Raw genomic sequence first — 18,048 nt, 5'->3', positions numbered from 1 at the left:
TAGGTTTAAGGATCAAATGAGATCAAACACATAACGTCATTAGTAAAGGCTCACAGTGAGTTCTTAATTATCATTTAAACCAGTAAATTTGGGACTTTCTTGGTGATTGGTGGTTAAGGATTCACCTTTCAATTCAGAAACTGTGGGTACAATCCCTTGTCAGGGACCTAAGATCCCACATGCCTTGAGGCTGAAAAACGAAAATGTAAAACAAACACACAAACAAACAAAAAAAGAAGCATGATTGTAACAAATTCATAAAGACTTTAACAATGGTCCACATCAAAAAAGAAATAAATAAATAATCCAGTAAATTCTAAACATATCATAAGCCCTAAATGGAATCTCTTATCCTCATCACTCTTTCAATTAACCTTGTGATTCTAAACAGAGGTTGGTTCTCCTCTCTGGGGATGGGTGGCAATGTCTGGATTTGATTGTCCTGAACGGGGAGGGCGCTGTTGACAGTCCAGCTGGGAGAGGCACGGGACACTGCTAAACATCCTGGGGCACAAGGCAGCCCCACACAACAGAGCATGATCACGCCTCGGTGTCAGCAGCGCCAGTGCCGAGAAGAGCCCTCTGTTACCCACAGAGGGACAGAAGTAAGCAAAGCCAGCAATTTTTCTTGAGGATTTAGGTACCCCCCCAGTATACTGAGTCTCTCAAATATTAATGTTGAGCCCCCTTGTCAGAATCCATCGACTAGGAGCCAAATCATTTCCTTTGGAACAGAGCCACATGCAGGAAAACCTGATGCAGCCTGATTAACCTATTAAAGCACATTGCATTCTTTGATATCAAAGAGAGCTAGGTTCTTTGAAATGTAAAACATCATAAGTGAAAGAATAGCGCCTGCACTTCCCCCAGGAGCACAAGGTCATTGTATAAATAACACTGATTCCCCTATTAATTTTACTCCATTTGGGGATCTGCAGGAGACCACAATGGTTGGGGAGAGAGAAGAGACCAGAAAAAGGTTAGATTTTGGCTGCCCGTGACTGAGGTCAAAAAAGATAGCAGCTGTCCGCAGTCCAAAAGAGATACTGGAAATGAATGTTCTTACAGCTGGTAGAAGGATGAGGCAGGAAACCCCTCTCTCTTGTCTCTTTAAGAGACTGGAGATGCAGCAAGAGAATGCATTAACTTCCCAGGTACTACTGCAAAAATAAGGGCGAGGAGGCGAGTGTGAGGTTTTATTCTTACTGTGAACAGATTAAGCAGACACCAATTTACACCTCATTGTTAAGAGTAACTTTTTTCCCATAAGCGAGACCACATTTACATCTTTTGTAATTAAGCTAAAGAAATTTGAAAAATGACATTTCCCCCATCGCCCGTCATGAAGTAAATATTTTATGTGAAGTGGGATCAAATGCTGAAATATATACATGAGAATCACTAAAAAAAAAAAATGATCCCAAGTCCCAGTGCCTCCTTCAGCCTCCTCATCTGCTAGGCTGGGCTAACAGTTCTGCCTTTCGGTGTTTTGGTTTTATAAAAGGCCAGGGATGACTAACTGAAGCAGTTCAGGAGACGGTGGGAGGGGTGAAGCGGAGGACTTGCTATTCCAAAAAGCTGGACACTGCCAGCTCCTCAGAAAGCAGGGGCCACAGCAGTGACTAGCGGGAGCTCCCTGACATTCAGGGGGCCAGCATCCATCAGCAGGAACCTGGGCTGCAGCAGCATCTCACCATACTTCTGCCTACTTTGCTTTTGGGCAATTTTCATCTTTTGGAAAATTGAACACAGAGAACCGTATATTAAGAGCTCTTACAGACCAACATCCTTTATTGCCCACACAGGAAAATCTAGATGGGCAAAGAAGCATGTTTTTTCCCCCCCTAACAATAGAGTTTGCATGGCCACTGTAAACAAAACAATTACTGAGCCAGATAATAAATAATTGCAGAGCAACAGGGAAAATGAGGTGTGGGCAAGGAGGAAAATGGATGGTTGTGGATGAGATTTGCACAAAGATGGAGTCGGTGAGGTGAAGTGAAGTCTTCCCAGGTCACGTCTGTTTGGCAGTAACCAAAGTGAATTATTGGCAGCACACCTGTGCTGCAAGCTGGAGGCCTCACTGCCAGCCCAGGCTATGCTTTTGGAAGATGGACTTTTTCACAAAATAAAGTATTCAAATGGGAGCTTGGGCCATCTTTCTGATTGGTCTAATCAAGTGCTAGCTTTTTAGGGAAACTGACAGCAAGCCTTGAAATATGCATGCTTATAGAGTGTGAATGGCAACTCATCACGCCCCTGGGTGCACGCCTCTGTCCTGTAACAGGTGTTCATTGGTCTGCATTCTCAACCCTGACATCGACATGAAAAGACAAAGCCTCAGATATATTTTTCTTTCAGTTCAGTTGTTCAGTCCTGTCCAACTCTCTGAGACCCCATGGACTGCAGCACGCCAGGCTTCTCTGTCCATCACCAACTCTGGAGCTTGTTCAAACTCATGTCTATCAAGTCGGTGATGCCTCCAACCATCTCATTTGGTGAAACAACTACAAGCACATTACAAACTTGATCTTCCCATAAAAGACCAGTTTTATTCTTTGGATGCATCTTTCTCTTTGGACCTTTTGCTTTTTCTATCCAAGCAGGCCAGGAAAGTCTCCTTTTCTTCCCTTGGGGCCCTCCTTAGCCTTTCCAAGGTGGCTTTTCTGGTGCTGAGTCACTTCTCTTTGCTTTTGATTGCAGCTCTTACTACCTGCTGAAGAGACCTGCTGATAAAATACTGCCCAAAGAACCTCCTTGACCTTCTCTTTTCCTTGACCACAAGGCCACTTCTGTGCTCTGTCAGATGAGGGCCCATAAATCTTTGGAAGTTGCATCAGCTGTGTGCCCTTATGGGCTCTATTCTCTCTCAACACTATCATTCCACGTAGAATCCAATTGGAGCACCTTTGGAGCCCAGGAGGATTTGTTTCATAATTTAGCAAATATTTATTAAGTCTATCCTAAGTATCAGGCATGGGATTTGGTTCTGGAAATCCAAGAGTAAACCAAAAAGACCATTCTTTACCTTCTTGGAATTTAAAAAAAGTGAAAATGTTAGTCTCTCAGTCATATCCAACTCTTTGTGACTCCACGGACTGAAACCCACAAGGCCTCTCTGTCCATAGAATTCTCTAAGCAAGAATACTGGAGTGGGTAGCCACTCCCTTCTCCAGGGGGTCTTATTGACTCAGTGATCTGACCCAGGTCTCCCACATTGCAGGCAGATTCTTTATCATCTGAGTCACATTTTGGTAAAGGGATAAGACAAGGAAAAAAATAAGCAGTCAATAGTGATTTAGACATGTTAAATGCATTGGAGAAAGAACCACAAGGGGGTGGATGGGAAATTTGGGGTGAGGGGTGAAGCAGTTGTAAACAGAGTAGGCATCATTGGGAAAAAAAATGATGTGAGAGGACACTCTCAAATGAGATAAGAGTTTAATCCTTGTTCACAAGGAAGAACATTGTAGAAAGAGGCATGTGTAGCTGCCAGGGAGACAATGAGGGAGAAATTAGTAGGATTTGGGACCTAAAAAACTGCAAGAGGTTGAAGCATCTCCAGTCTTTAGAATATTGCAAAGGCTTTGGCTTTAACTCTAGAAGAGAGAGGAATTCTTGGAGGGAGGGTGTTGAGCAGAGGAGTGAGATTATCCGTTTTATATTATGAAAAGAATCACTCTGAAGACCTGAGAATAATGAGGAGGAGCCTGTATCAGTTACCTGTTGCTAAATAAACCACATCAAAACCTGCTGGCTTGAAAGAAGAATTTATTTCTCTGATTTTAGTGCATTGCTTGGTCAGGTCTTCCGCTGGGCTTGCCTGCCCTCATCCAGTTATGTCCAGCTGGTGGGTCAGATGATGGATGGACTCCAGGAAATGGTTGGGCCTCTCTTTCTCTCTTTCTGTCATCTTTCATCTTCCGGGAGGTCAGACAAGGCTTTCTTTTATGGAAGTGGCGCCCTTCCAACAGGGTAAGCCCCAGATCCCAAGTGCTTATGATACCTTTACTTGTATGGTGTTTGCTCACATCTCATTGGCCAAAGAAAGTCACAAGGCCAATCCCAGGGTCAGTGTGGGTCAGGACTACATAGGAATACAGATGCATGAGGTCAGAGCCATTGCAAGTCTTTCTTGTTGCAATCTGACACAGGAGCCAAAAGTGGAAATCACAGAGAGCAATTAGGAGGCTCTACAATAATCCAGAAAAGAAATGGTGATGGATTGCACCAGGGTGATGACAATGGGAGTTTTAAGATGTGCCTAGATTCTGAATGTAGTTGGAAGGATAACCTTATTTGTATTCTCTTAAGTCACTAGGGTAAGACTATTAAGTGTCTAGGGATGGGCAATATTATTCTTATGCATAAGATGATATCAAAATAAAGTAAATGAGGTCAGAGATATGTTTCCCTGATTGCCAATAATTATTCAATGAGTTTTCTGAACAACTGTAAACTTCATAATTCACTTAGTGCTGTGACTGTACACGGCACCCTGTCAATACCATCATCAGCTAATATTTATTGAACATCCTTTGAGTACATGGTATTGCACTCACAGCAACAGAGGTGAACTGCATTAATTCCTTGAGCCAATGCAGGATTATTGAGTGGTTTATTGCCTCAATCTATTAATTGGTGCCCCAGAAGCCTCAGGGAAAGCATTCAGCTTCTAGAATACAATTTATTCTTCCCTCAGAGTAGATTTAGCTCTGGTAGAATCGGACTGCACAAGGGAAATAGTTCTCCATTTTTATGAGTATACTAATGTTTTCTATTAATCTTATTATCAGAAACTGGGAGCTGCTCGTCCCATTTATTGGATGGAGAAGTGGAGGTGGGTAGTGGTTAAGTGAACTGACCAATGCCACGTACTGAGGTGGTGGTCGATCTGAGACTGAAGCAGAGAAACTTTTTCTATTGTGCCACACTGCCTCTCAGTGGTGCACACGATTCCCCTTTTTCTTTCACACTAATGCAGTGTCATGAAAACTCCTTTTACAAGATTTATCGTGCATCCATACTCTTCCAGGGAGTGTGTAACACACTGTTCTTTGACATCTGCACAGTCTAATCACTGGAAAAGTGGTTTGTTTGTTTGCATTGTTTTTTAAGCCTCTTATCACAGGGGATTTGACAGCTGTTAAAATCATCACTTTTTTGTGGTAGTTAAATTCTCGTCAGAAAGATGTTGATTTCAGAGTGCATTTATATATCTAGGAACCTGCGCGTGAAATGAACAATTTAATTGAGATCCTTATTTTCATTTTGTTCTAGAAACAGTGATTCAGTGACGATTGTTTTGATCGATCACTCTTTTTGAGAGGGTTCTACCTTAAAAAAATTTTTTTTTTTAATGAGAGAATTCAATTTGGAGCTAAGAAAGAGCTCCAAAGCGGGCAGTTTAAATGCAGAATGTATTTGTAAATCTTGCAAGTTGCACCCTTAAATGTCACACTCTGAGAGGCACTTGAGTGTGTACCCTCCAGAATGTCTGTTTGTTGTAATTCCATCACATTACATATTTTAGTGCATATCTCTTCCTAGCAGCTTCCAGAGCTTTTCAGATATTCCACATCAGAAATTGCACTGTTTTATCCTGGATTTTACAAGTAGCAACCAGATTATTGTAAAACAGAACTATCTGATAAGTAAGGTTGCGAATTGCTTTTGTGATTGTCATAGGTAAGAGTATTGAAGAAACTGGCAAACAGCATAGTACACTGGTTACGGTAAAAATAAAACCTGTAGCGGTGAATGCGTTTTTCTGATGAATACGTTCAAGGCTGTGATCATTGTGCAACTTCTGGTTGGATGCTTTCAAATGTTCCTTATTGAAAAACATCAGTAACAAGAACCAAATAGTCCACCGAAGGCTGTATTCAACTCAACAGAGAGGAACGTAAATTCTTAGAGTTTCATTGAGGCCAACTCTGTTCGGTCCACCATGGCAAGCAGAGAATTGAGGTTCTCTCTTGATTTGCCTTCCATTTGTACTTTAGGATTAGGCGGCTGGCACTTTGGTTTTCACATAAGGGGGTATTCAAATCACTATGCAAAACAGAAACAGAAAACAGACAGGACTGGCTTCCCTTCAGCAGAAAAAACCCAAAATGCCTGAACATGATAATGTGAACAATTTTATAAGCAAAATAATTTGTTTTAATTGGCTAAATAAGATCTGATATGATTAGAATATTTGATAAACTAATTTCAGGAAACTATATCACCAACCTTTAATCATCTTATATACTTATTGGAGTTTTGGAAACAGATACAAGAATGGACCTGAATTATCTCATCTTTACAGTAAGAAGAACACATGAAGGGTTTTTTGAAACTTCAGAGGTTATAACCTTTTATTTTGGAGAATTTTTTTTTCTTTTTGAAAACCAGTACTTTATAGATAGTTTCAACATCCTGAATCTCTAGAAGGGTGAAAAAATTTTCCTAAGAAACCTCCTGTGTTCAAGGAGTAAGGCTTATTAAGGTGAGGTATCTTTCACCATGTTCTCTTCCATCCTATCTCCCCTAAGAAAAGACTAACCTCCCAAATAAGCGGATAATCAGATCTGAATGACCCCATAGATGAGACCCTATGGAACTGAGAAAACTTTTCTCTAAGGATTAGTTGCTTACAGGTCAGTATAAGCTGACTTTCAACTAATATGTTAATGATTAGGGAAAAAAATTATAATCTTCCAGAAGACAGTTGTTAATTCTTCCTGCCTGCAAATCTCAGTTTGTTGGAGTGAGTTAATTTCACACTAGCTGAAATACTGGTTGATTCTGCGCATGTGCTCAGAAATACATACACTGGGACAAAGGGAATGGTCTTTCACCTAATGGCAGAATAAGCTACAATAAAATTCTATTTTGCCACTATTCTAGCAGGATCCTAACAACAGTTTTCTAAAGGCTGAGGGCTGTGTTAGATGTTTTTGCACATAATTTCTGAATAATATAATTTTATACCTATCTGTACTTTCAGTATAAACATCAATCAACATGCTATTTATATACATATATAATGTAATATATATGTATATATTATACACACACACTATATACAAGATAGTACTCAAAAGAATAGCAATACATATTATACATTAAAAAGTAAAGGCACTTAGTTCCTACAGTCTTCAGGAAACTTAAAATCTAAATGATGAAATAAGAAAAACCTAGAGATTTTAGAAGAATACAGTTCACTAACAGTCTGAGATATCCAAAGCCAGGACAAGATTAATTTGGAAAATTACATGTAATGAAAAGTTTCATGCGAAGGGTGCTTTGAAATTAGAGAAAAGAGCATTTACCATGAGCTAATATAATCCAGAAAGGATTCTTTGAGGAAATGTTATTGTGAACAAAGGTTATCATATATTTAACAAAATTAATTCCATGAGAAATAACATGGAAAAGTGGCAGAGTACAAAATATATATGGGTGAATATATACCAGTCATGTGGGAATCAAAAAAGTCTCCAGAAATGGATGGGTTTAGGCAGCACTAGGGGATGACCCCATTCACTCATTCATTTATCAGACACATATGTATTGAACACCTACCGATAAGCCATGCACTGCCTTCATTACCAGGAATACAGCAGTGAGCAAAAAAATATCCTGACTTCATGAAGTGTATGCAAATATCAAAAGACAGGTACCAGACAACAGCATTTGATGACATTAATTATCCTGTGTGGGGTGCACAGGGATTTCTCAGTTCTCTTGCTTTTTACTCATGCAAAGACAGACAGAGACCATGGTCTACACATATTTGAAATGAAAACATTCATTCAACTTGTTGCAAATTCAATAGCATTGTTTATCACCACATACACTGAAAAACACTGAATATTTTACCTTATTCCAGGTTGTTTTAGTATCTTATAGACTAATATCCAGATAGAAAAGAAATGAGAATATAATTATTGCACTTATTTAAAAAGAAAGAATTAAAGGTGATGGAGTAGAATTAAAGGTGATGCTATGGGTATTTGAGTGAATATTTCTGCCTTTCGGTGAAACCTTAAATGGATGACACTCAGCTAATGACCTTCACTTTTCCATGCATGGAATGGGTAGCCTGAGGGCCCTAGCTTCAAGCAGAATATAAGTGCCAAGTACGAAGAACCAAATCAAATCGATGAGTATCACTTTCCTACAGCTTTATTTGCAGAGACAGTCATTCTTTTCTATTTCCATGCCTCACTCATATGTACTCATTCTCTTTTATATTATTTTGTATAATTATGATGTTTCTCATAGAAAGAATGATGAAGCCATTTCCGCAAAAAATCAGTGTCACTGAATTTAAATATGGTTAAAAACTTGAATCCCCATGAGCTCAGATGATCAAGCAGTCAACGTTTACCAAGTAGGCAGGCTACTTTGTTCAAAGATTTATGAAAGATACTAAATATACAAAGATAGTTTAAACATGAATATTGCTCTCATTTAGTCTATAACATAGAAAAGTATGGCACAAACCTGAAAAAAAAACATAATAACAAGCCAGGATGATATAGACTAAGTGGTAAATTATTGGCAAGGATGAAAATAACTGCAAGGTGGGAAGACAAGGGTTTATATTCTGGCTCTGTATTTGTTCTTTGTGTAATATTGGGTAAGTTAATTTTGCTAAAGCTCAGCTTTATCCTCTGTAAAATGGGTCTAATAGCCATTTGGTGAGTTGTCCTGAGGTTTAGAAATTAGAGGCAACAATAAATCCCTGTCATTTAATAGCACTTGTATGATTATTAATTCCTCTTTATTGAGTGGGTACTAGCTGTGTACTAGATATTGTGCTAATCCCTTTACATTTATTACCTAATGAAATTACATCATCACAGTATTTTACAGGTGACGACAGTGATGATGAAACAGAAAATTGATTTGCCCAATAGTCCCACAGTTAGGAAGCAAATTTCAAGTCAGCATGGGGACCTAGGAATAACCCCAAAGACACGCTGTTTTATTATTATACAAATCACCTTCCCTCTAGCTAAGTTGTGATGAAGATGAGGACTCTCTAAAGAGAATGAGGAATGAGGCTCTGAAAGTGATCTCTCGGGGGATGGGGTGGGGTGGGGAGGGCGGGAGCCCCGAGTGAGGGACAGAATGAATGTTTACACAGATAGGTTGGTGTCAGAGATGACTGAATATGAAGGGGGAGAAAAAAACTGCACAACAAAGTGATTCCTACTAGTTCTCTAGAGAACTGCGAACCTTTGATGATTTCTTTTAAAAACTAATATATACTTAGAATGAGGAAAGAAATCACAAATGACAAATGTTAAAGGGCTGACAGTAATCACAAATATTACAATTGCCAGGAAAGTAGCATGATCTTTTTTTATTATTGGCTTGACACAACTCCTCCTTTTCCTACATTTTTTTCCTATGTCCTCTTTGTTTCTTCAGTGATAACAATTTTACTGTCATTTGGGGAGAACCTTTGATGAATTTTTAGCTGCCACATAAAGTAATGAAATAAAACAGACTTTCAATCGACCAGTCAATAACTATTGGGGATGGATGTCATTCAGAGTGGCATTTTAAGAAGGTTATTCTGGCTTCCAAGGATGAATTAGAGAAGAGAAGAAAACCTCTTAAAATGGTTGTTTCAATAGCAGTGTCATGACAGTTGGGAGAAGTGTCACAACTAACAAGGCACTAATAGTAAAGTATTGGTTTGCCGAAGATTAGCTGCTTCATCCATTAGAGCAGATTCAAGGTCATTCCTAGAATAATGTCACTCGCCTTCACTTAGATTCTGAGTGCTTTCTTGAGAAGAGGAAAAGCAGTGGTGTTACAATCTGGCTGGGTCTTTGGCAGGACCCTAGGACTGTCCCTAGAGAAGTGAATGCTGCATTTTGTCCCCGTCCATGTGTTTCAGGACAGAAAAGCACAGCCAAGTGTTGCATTAGAGGATTATCACAATAGTCCAGACAGAAGAGCCCAGATGGAGAAGGTATTAAAAATCTGGAAATGAAACAATAACTTTAAAAGATAAGAGGGGTGATATTTGATAGCTATTGATAGTCAAATGATGAGAGAGAAAAGAAAGGGACCCCATATGACTTCAGGAGTTATACACTTTACACAGGTGAGGGAATTGGGAGAAACAGCTGGTTTTGATTCATGAGTTTGGTTGTAGATCTTGAGTTTTACGCATATCACCCAAGTGGAAAGACCCAGAGGGCAGGTTAAATAACTAGAGCTTACAAGGAAGGTCAGAGTGGAAATAAGTCTTTGTGAGTTGTCTATTCTGAGGTGAAAAAATATTGTCTATTTTAACTATTAAAAAAAATCTTTTGGGTGGATTTTCTAATAGGAATTAACATGTATGAGGCACTTGCTATATGCTGGGAACAAAACTCATAACAGCACATGCATTATTTATTCCTAGTGATAGACCCAAGGGGCAGGTAATGTTATTATACCCATTTTGAGATGAGGAAAGAGCCACAGAGAGGCAAAATAATTTGGTCGAGATCACACAGCAAGCAAATGGTGGAGCTGGGATTCAGTCCCACACAGCCTGATTCCAACCACCATCTACTCCATAGTATGGGTTTGCCAGGTGGTGCTAGTGGTAAAGAACCTGCCTGCCAATGCAAGAGACCCAGCTCCGATCCCTGGGTTGGGAAGATCTCCTGGAGAAGGGCATGGCAACCCACTCCAGTATTCTTGCCTGGAGAAACCCAAGGACAGAGGAGCCTGGTGGGCTACAGTCCATGAGGTTGCTAAGAGTCAGGCACAACTGAAGCAACTTAGCATGCACACACTCCCTCCACTGTATAAGCTCACGGGGGAAAGCTGTCCTGCAGAGAAGTAAGAACTTGTGAACGTCATATTCTCACAAGAAATATTAATGTGATTTGGGCTGACTTGGGCACCTCAGTATAGTCAGATGTTTCCCCCATGGTCAAGGTTAAGTCATATAAATCAGACCACAAAAATTGCCCACTCAGGGTCCCCACCTCCTCACTAAAGAAGTGGTAAAAATAAGCAACAACACTGATAGCCATTTATAGCTTAAAAAAAAAATCTTTTTGCCACCTGGATTTCTTTTTATTTTACCTTGACTATGCTTTGCTGATCCTGTTCAATAAGACTCAGGCCACTCCCCAGCTTTTCTTGCACTGAAATAGTTATTTTTTAAAAAATAGTTATAGTCTTATAACAAGGTCTTTATTTTTATTGGCAGAAAATTCCCAGCCTACTTACTCCCTTGTATCAAGTTAATTTTAACTATAAACCCTATATCAATAATGCCATTTAAAGGAGACTGCTTCCAATACACTCTGAAATGCCAGCAGAGGATTCTGGACTTACCAGGGCACCATTTCCCTAGCTACTCACTGGCCCTCATCTTTCTCTTCTACATCTGAGCACTCTCCGTTCTTTGGCCAGCTGCCTTCTATTCAGGCACTGTGATTTCTCCATTCTGAACTCCGTCTTAATGATCAGTAGGGCTTCATCTTGATCCCATTGGAGGGTTGGGAGGGAGTTTGTTCCTTCTTTATTTGGGTCGAAACTAAAGATACATCCTCCTATTGGCAAACCATGGAAATAACGACACTCCGAGTTTAACAAGATCAAGCAATCCCTCTTTGGATATAGCAATGTGGCCAGGGCCGAGATAGAAGGTCTTATTCCTGGACCAGTTCTCAGTCTGTATCGGGTGGTTTATACAAGATGCCTAGGATTCAGGGATATAGTGGGATACACTGTAGTTAAAGTAAAATGATTGAATGCTTTGTTTTGCTCTTTTCATTTTTCCCAAATAATAACTATTATGAGTAGGATACATGAGATTTATTTTCCATCATTAGAATTGCTTCATTTCAAAAAGACGGTCAGTCAGAAACTCAAACATATCCTCTTCCTGCTGGCTTCTACTGCGTTAGCTAAGGTTACCATGGGAAGCAAGCAGTTATTTTCACCAATAACTTAACTTATACCAAATACTTGACCTTGGAATAAGCAATTTACATCCTTATACAAGAGGTCACTTAGGGAATTTAACTGTGTAATCCTAGCCCCCACGTGGCAGGAGATGAGTGCAGATGGAACAAAGCTGGTGAAACACCATTCGAAACCATTTGAATTAGGAAATCATTTCTTTTCGACTGTTTTAAAAATGGAACCTACTTTTAAAATGGTACAGGAAGGCAGAAGGATGCAATAAAAGTCTGTAGAAATAGTGACTCAAAAACTCTGTTCCAGGACTCAAGAAAGCAAGCCTGTTGTCACATTTGGAGGGAAACCAGAGAGAATTAAGGTTTTCGCTTTGCTAATAGCTCTTCTCCAACACCTTTCTTTCAAACATCTTGCCCTGCCTTTTATTTTGCCTTTCTTAATCAAACGAATAGAGAGAAACCACCTTTCCAACTTTAACCAGGAAACCTAGGTTTCTGCAAGTGCTCATACTGTGGTGTGGGCTCTTCCTTTTAAAGACAATTATCAAGACGAAGCATTTGTTTCTTCTTTTGTTTACCCGTGGCAGTTTGTCAGCAGTTATGATAAGTAGAGTTCCATCTGCCAGTAAAACTACGCCGCAAATTGCCGTAGAAATTAGCAGCTTTCATTTTTGCCTACATAAATAAATATGTGAAATAAATTGCACATAAACGCATCCTAAAAAAATCACAGGTACACCGCACAGTTAAATGCCAATCAGACAAAACCAGAGACACATGGCGATTATCTCAGTTTTCAAACCTGGAAGATACACGAATGTGTTTCTAAATGAGAGAGGCAGTGTATCATGCTTGCTGAGATAAAAACAGAAGCTGCCAGACACTGCACTGTGGCTTTATTCTCAGAACCCTTTGCCTGCAACCCGCTCTATCTTTTTTCCCCCGTGTTCTCTCTTCCCTCTCTCTCTCCATCTCTCTCTCCATCTCCCTCTCCCCGCTGTCTTTCCCTCGCTCATTGTTCTCTCTCTCCTCCTGCCTTTGATGCACATACGTTGTCACATTCCATTGACTCTTCCCTCTTCTCTGTTCTTACACTCAAGCTAGCGGTGCTTTCGCCAGGCAGCGGCAGCCTCTCCTGCGAGTTTTAGTCATGTGTGCAGCTCAGTTTGATCGAGCGTTCCTTTTCTGCCTTTTCACTCTTACAAAAGATTAAAAGGTGGCGTCACATTGCTCCCCTGTTCCTTCCCGCAGGAGGGACTTAAAAGGGACAACAAAAACTAATCACTTTCAATAAGCATTTTCTTGCTGGGGAAAAGAAAAGAAAAGAAAAAAAAGAAAAGAAAAGAAAGAAAGGGGGGGTAAGGCGGGGGGTGGATTTAGCGGTGTAATTTGAGACCGGTGGTGAGGATTGGGGCGAGCTAGTGGAGATGCTGCACGCTGCTAACAAGGGAAGGAAGCCTTCAGCTGAGACAGGTAAGAGCGCCCATCGGAGGGTTTGACCGAGTGGCTTAGTTAAATCTCTGTTTTCACCGTTTTGTAATTGAGAAAGGCATCCGCAGCAGAAGCCGATTTTTCAGTCGGCTTCCTTTTGTTTAACATAGAAAGTACCTGTATTAATTTTGATGAATTAGAGCATGCAGCAAATTCAATTGAAAATAGATTTGTATAGTAAATGCATTTAAGCTGAATGATTTCTCCTCCGTTTTATTTCAGGGGAGAGATAAGAAAGATGATTTTGATCAGAATAGCACTTTGCATTTACGTGAAATTCTAAATAGCTAACGGGGGAAAAATAATAATAATTCAATTGATCTTGTTTTTGAAGTCTGGGACTTAAACCCTGGGAGACAGCTGGGATTTGAAATTTTTCTTCTAACTGAACTTCTGCTGCGTTATAATAATTTTTCACCGGAGGTTTGAGCAAGGGTAGAGTTTATTTAAGTCGAGCTGCTGAGCTGTGTTTGGCTTGAATCTTCTGGGTGCAGCGCCGTTTCTGTGTCCTTAACCTGTGTCAGGTTGATGTTTCATAAATGGAGATTAAGTGTTGTCCCAAATGAAATATGAAGTTAAAACACCAGGTTAGGGTGTGTGTTAGAAGAGGGTCCAGTGCATAATTAGGAATAACTGAATTATGACAGTTTGGAGTGGGAGTTAACTCTGGAGGTGCTGTTTGATCAGTCTTCCTGGATTTTAAGCGGCTCAATAATGAAGGGGGTAATTATCAGCCTCAAGTCAGAACTTTGCATTAGGACCTTAAATATAGAATACATGCAGACTTCCACTGTAGGTGGCTTTTAGGAATCTGTCCCTTTTGTGCGCGTGAATGAGAGTTGTGGATTATATTTGATGGCATTTCTCCTTTAAAGAGCTTTGGGATAAAGCTTAAAAGGCTCACATCTATTTTAACGTTGAACAAACACCAAATGCAATACACTGTAGTCTCCTAGTGCCTGATTTTTGTTGCTGCTGCTGTTTTTTTAAAGTTGCGATCATTTGTTTTGAACCTCAGTCTCCATTGATTTTATGCTCATTGCCTATGCTGCTAAAATTTATTGCTGGCGTGAATGAATTGAGATTTGAGAATACAAAAAAAAAAAAAAAATCTAATTAGCAGAGTTTTGATTCAAGGATAACAACAGCCAAATGATATCCAGGTTTTTACCTAGGATGTTCCCCAAAATGTTTGAATTCATTTTCAGATGATTTTGGGGAGGGTTGGGAAAATCTGAATATTAAAAGGGCAAAATTCTGTTAAAAAATACTTCTCCAGAATGAGAGACAGAAAGGTGACTTTAATGCCTCCGCGAGGTTTGGTCCCAGAAAGAACTGCTAGATTGTAGCATAGTTGAGTTCAGCAACCATGCATGAAAAGATATTTTATATATTTATTTGGAGATAAGATTATTTTCTTACCAAGTTTCCAAACAACTTGCCCCTCAATTCCTTACTCTGGCATGTCTAGTGTTTGCCAGACCATCTGTGCCCACAGACCATCTTGTGGGTGCAGCCCATGAATCCAGTTTTAGGGGGACACCAGGAGCTACTGAATGTTGGGGCATGGAGATCAAATCAACTATAGGTCTCATCACACTTTATCATCCAGAGCTAATCGTCAACAGACGTTCTCTGGAAAGCCCCTCATACAGGTGTGGGGAGACTTAATTTCTTCATCATGGTTAAAAGAGCGGGGTAAGATGTGGACAAGGGGGAGAGAAACGGCTGTAGGATGTTTGATATAATCATGCCAGTGGTAGCATAGTGAGTTTTTAAAATCACATAGAATGTCATTTCTTCTTTTCAACTTAAGAAACTTGGCAGAATCTCAAAATAGTTCTCAAATTCAGTCCGTGTTTCTGCATAGCTTTCTCTGATCAAGCCTTTTCTTTGATTCTCGCTGTAGCTAACCATTGAGTGTTTCATGCCGCTGTTGATAATAATGATTATTTCTTAAATAACTGACAAGTGTTGAGAAGATGGGCCAGGAGAAATATGTTGTCTGTATCATATATGCGTTTTAATTTTATTTATGAAAATGACTACTTTGTGGTGAGATGATAAATTTGAAGTTGTAGCTTGGCTGTCTGTATCACTGAACCACTGTCCTTCTTCCAGAGAACCAAATGGAACTAAAGTAGGCAGAAATAAATCAGTTGTGAACTGGATGGCAGTTCAGCATGCACTTTTTAAGCAGATGGTAAGCCAAACTATCCTTACTCAAACTATCTGATTAATACAAATAGCATTTTTCTGACTTTTCCAGTAGATGTTGCTGGAGAGCAAAGAAAAGATCATTTTTTACTGGAAAATAAAGAAATGCAATAGACTTAGAAAAGCCAACGAGCAAGATCCTTCTCCCCAAACTCCGCTGATAGCATTTTGCATAATTTGCTAATTAATGAATTATATTGAATCATTACCTTTTATGATGTTCTATAGAAAGCTATTAAAACATGAGCTAGATTTTTAAATTATGAGATTGTTCTCCTTAGACCCTATATATAATGTCTGTTTGCTGTTTTCCGTTTTTAAAAAATCAAGTTAACTGCACATTACTATTCAGAACATTTCATCCCTGAATGCTAAAACCCTTTAACATGCAAATATGATGTCAGAGGAGGAACTGAAATAGAATACCCTGAGAAGAGTAATGATCAAACGCATTATAAAAATATGCACCAGTTGCCAACATGTAATGAAATATTAAGAAATTAAAAGCATGCAACCTCTAAAGTAATAGAATTTCATTGCTCTGAGACTGTTTTCCCACTGAATATTAAGTGCTTAATAGATCTCTCCGTTAAAAAATAATCGGAAACCTACATGGTTTGTCATGGAAGTTCTTTTATTATCTGATTTTGAAAAATTAGCCCAATAGGATTTTCCTCTGACAACAAAATATAATTAACATTGGCTATTAAGTGCCAGGTTACCAAAGCAAAAGCCACAAGGCTTGATGGACAAACTGGGGCTGCAGAGAGCAAGTATCAGCGCTAGAAGCTGAGGGGACCCATGCTGGAACTCTGCTGATAATCACTCTGATAAAATGACAAAGACATCCCAGGGGAGCCCAGGACTCTAGTACCCAGACACAAACTGATGCAATTTCAGGCAACCAGTGACCTCTAACTATGGGAGTGTTTATTTTTGGAAATGATCAATTCGCCAATTTCAGTTGTGAAAGAGAAAGGTATATAATTTTTCCAATGCAAAGAGGGCCTTGGCTCTTACAAAAGCACATTCAGATAAGACAAGTGTACACCCTTTGTGGTAGAGCTTTCAGTGTTTCTTACCTTAAACAGTCCAAGCTCTTTTCTGGTGCATTTTTCTTATGCACTGAAGTCCTTCTTTGTCAGTTTTCATTCCTGAGGTGTGAAATGCTCCATAGGATGTTTTGACTTAACACCCATTCAATTCTCTTTACTGGGAGGAAAAAGCTTACATTTAGAAGGCATGAGTGTCATCTACTCCTGTTTTGTAATTAGCACTGTAAGTCCACTGGGGTAAGGTTGTTTCAACTTTTTTTTTTTTGCTTTGATTCAAATACGTATTTTGTGTTTGACCCATACTGATTATTTTTTTCTCTCCGTCTTTAAATAAGAAAAGCTTTACAATTTGGTTGGAGTATTTGGTTTCTTTCTCTGGTTGATTTGATTCTTTTCTTTCAGTGTTTTCTGTTTTTCATTATAGCTATCAAGCAATGACTCTATTCAAAGCACCCTGTTAGATGTGCCCCCAAATATCTGTCCTGATAGCAAAAAATATCTGTCCTTTTGGTGAGAACCTTAGGAAAACAGAAGGTGCCGACCAGACCTGGAGAATTATCTAGTGGGTTAAAAACGTGCTGGTTAGTCCTGACTTTCTTTAGGAGAGCAAAGAAGGAAAGGTCATTGCAAGTTGAGGGAAACCTGAGGATGATCACCTTTGAATCAGAAAGTGAAAGGTGAAAACACAGAATAATCCAAATGAGCAAACTCAGAGGGGTCCTGTGGGCAATAACACCAAAATGAATGACCAGTGCCAGTAGGACTGAGAGCCTCGAATAGCAGACACTCAACAGTCACTGGAAAGATGTGATCTGGCAGCTTCTGGAGGAGTTCTCTTAGTATGGGAGTCAGGGAGAAGTGCGGTAATGGGTCCATACTATGCCGCTTGCCCAGAGATAGTGATGCTAAAATGCCTGTTTAGGGTCCATTTGCTCTCCCATTAAATTGTGGTCCTGAGCAGCTATCGTTAGTAGTAGAATATTGTTTTAGTTTCTAGGGATATTGCAGAAAAAGCAGTGAGAATCCTTAGTCTTGAGGAGGGAAGCCCGTGAATCATGTATTGCATTAGCCTAAGCATGGGTGGTAAGGTTGAGAAACATCAAGGGAGGGGGAGGGGCTGGGAGGGAGCCTTCCTGTTGTAATTATTGCAATCTCTTGTATGTACTGTAGATGTCATGGCCTCATTAGGAAGGGATTCTGTGTATATGCTTTTGTTTTCATAAGAAAAACCTTCACCATTCGTCAGAGATGAGACCTGGAGTTTAGAGGGTGTGGTATTCTCTCTGTATTATTAGTGTTAGGCTCATCTCCGGTTTCCTGACATTGACTCAAATGGGTTTTTATGATCTTTA

The 18,048-nt window shown here is 39.6% G+C and overlaps 1 protein-coding gene across 12 annotated transcripts in view; it reads left to right on the top strand.

Annotated features, from left to right (window-relative positions):
• The window catches only part of TENM2 (teneurin transmembrane protein 2), a 1,394,962-nt gene that overhangs the window by 620,458 nt on the left and 756,456 nt on the right, over nucleotides 1–18,048 (top strand). Inside the window, exon 1 of one of the 12 annotated variants that reach the window (XM_027545735.1) lies at nucleotides 12,920–13,406. The exons of 10 other annotated variants lie outside the window; for them this stretch is intronic. In XM_027545735.1, coding sequence (XP_027401536.1) covers nucleotides 13,361–13,406 — 46 coding nt within the window. In that variant the 5' untranslated portion in view covers nucleotides 12,920–13,360. Of the gene's footprint in view, nucleotides 1–12,919; nucleotides 13,407–18,048 lie in introns of those variants that run through there. One more of the 12 variants, XM_027545739.1, reaches the window with a different exon arrangement.

The sequence above is a fragment of the Bos indicus x Bos taurus genome, chromosome 7, assembly GCF_003369695.1.
Source record: "Bos indicus x Bos taurus breed Angus x Brahman F1 hybrid chromosome 7, Bos_hybrid_MaternalHap_v2.0, whole genome shotgun sequence".
Taxonomy (NCBI): domain Eukaryota; kingdom Metazoa; phylum Chordata; class Mammalia; order Artiodactyla; family Bovidae; genus Bos; species Bos indicus x Bos taurus.
The sequence above is the reverse complement of the archived record's forward strand: the minus strand, read 5'-3'. Positions and strand labels throughout refer to the sequence as shown.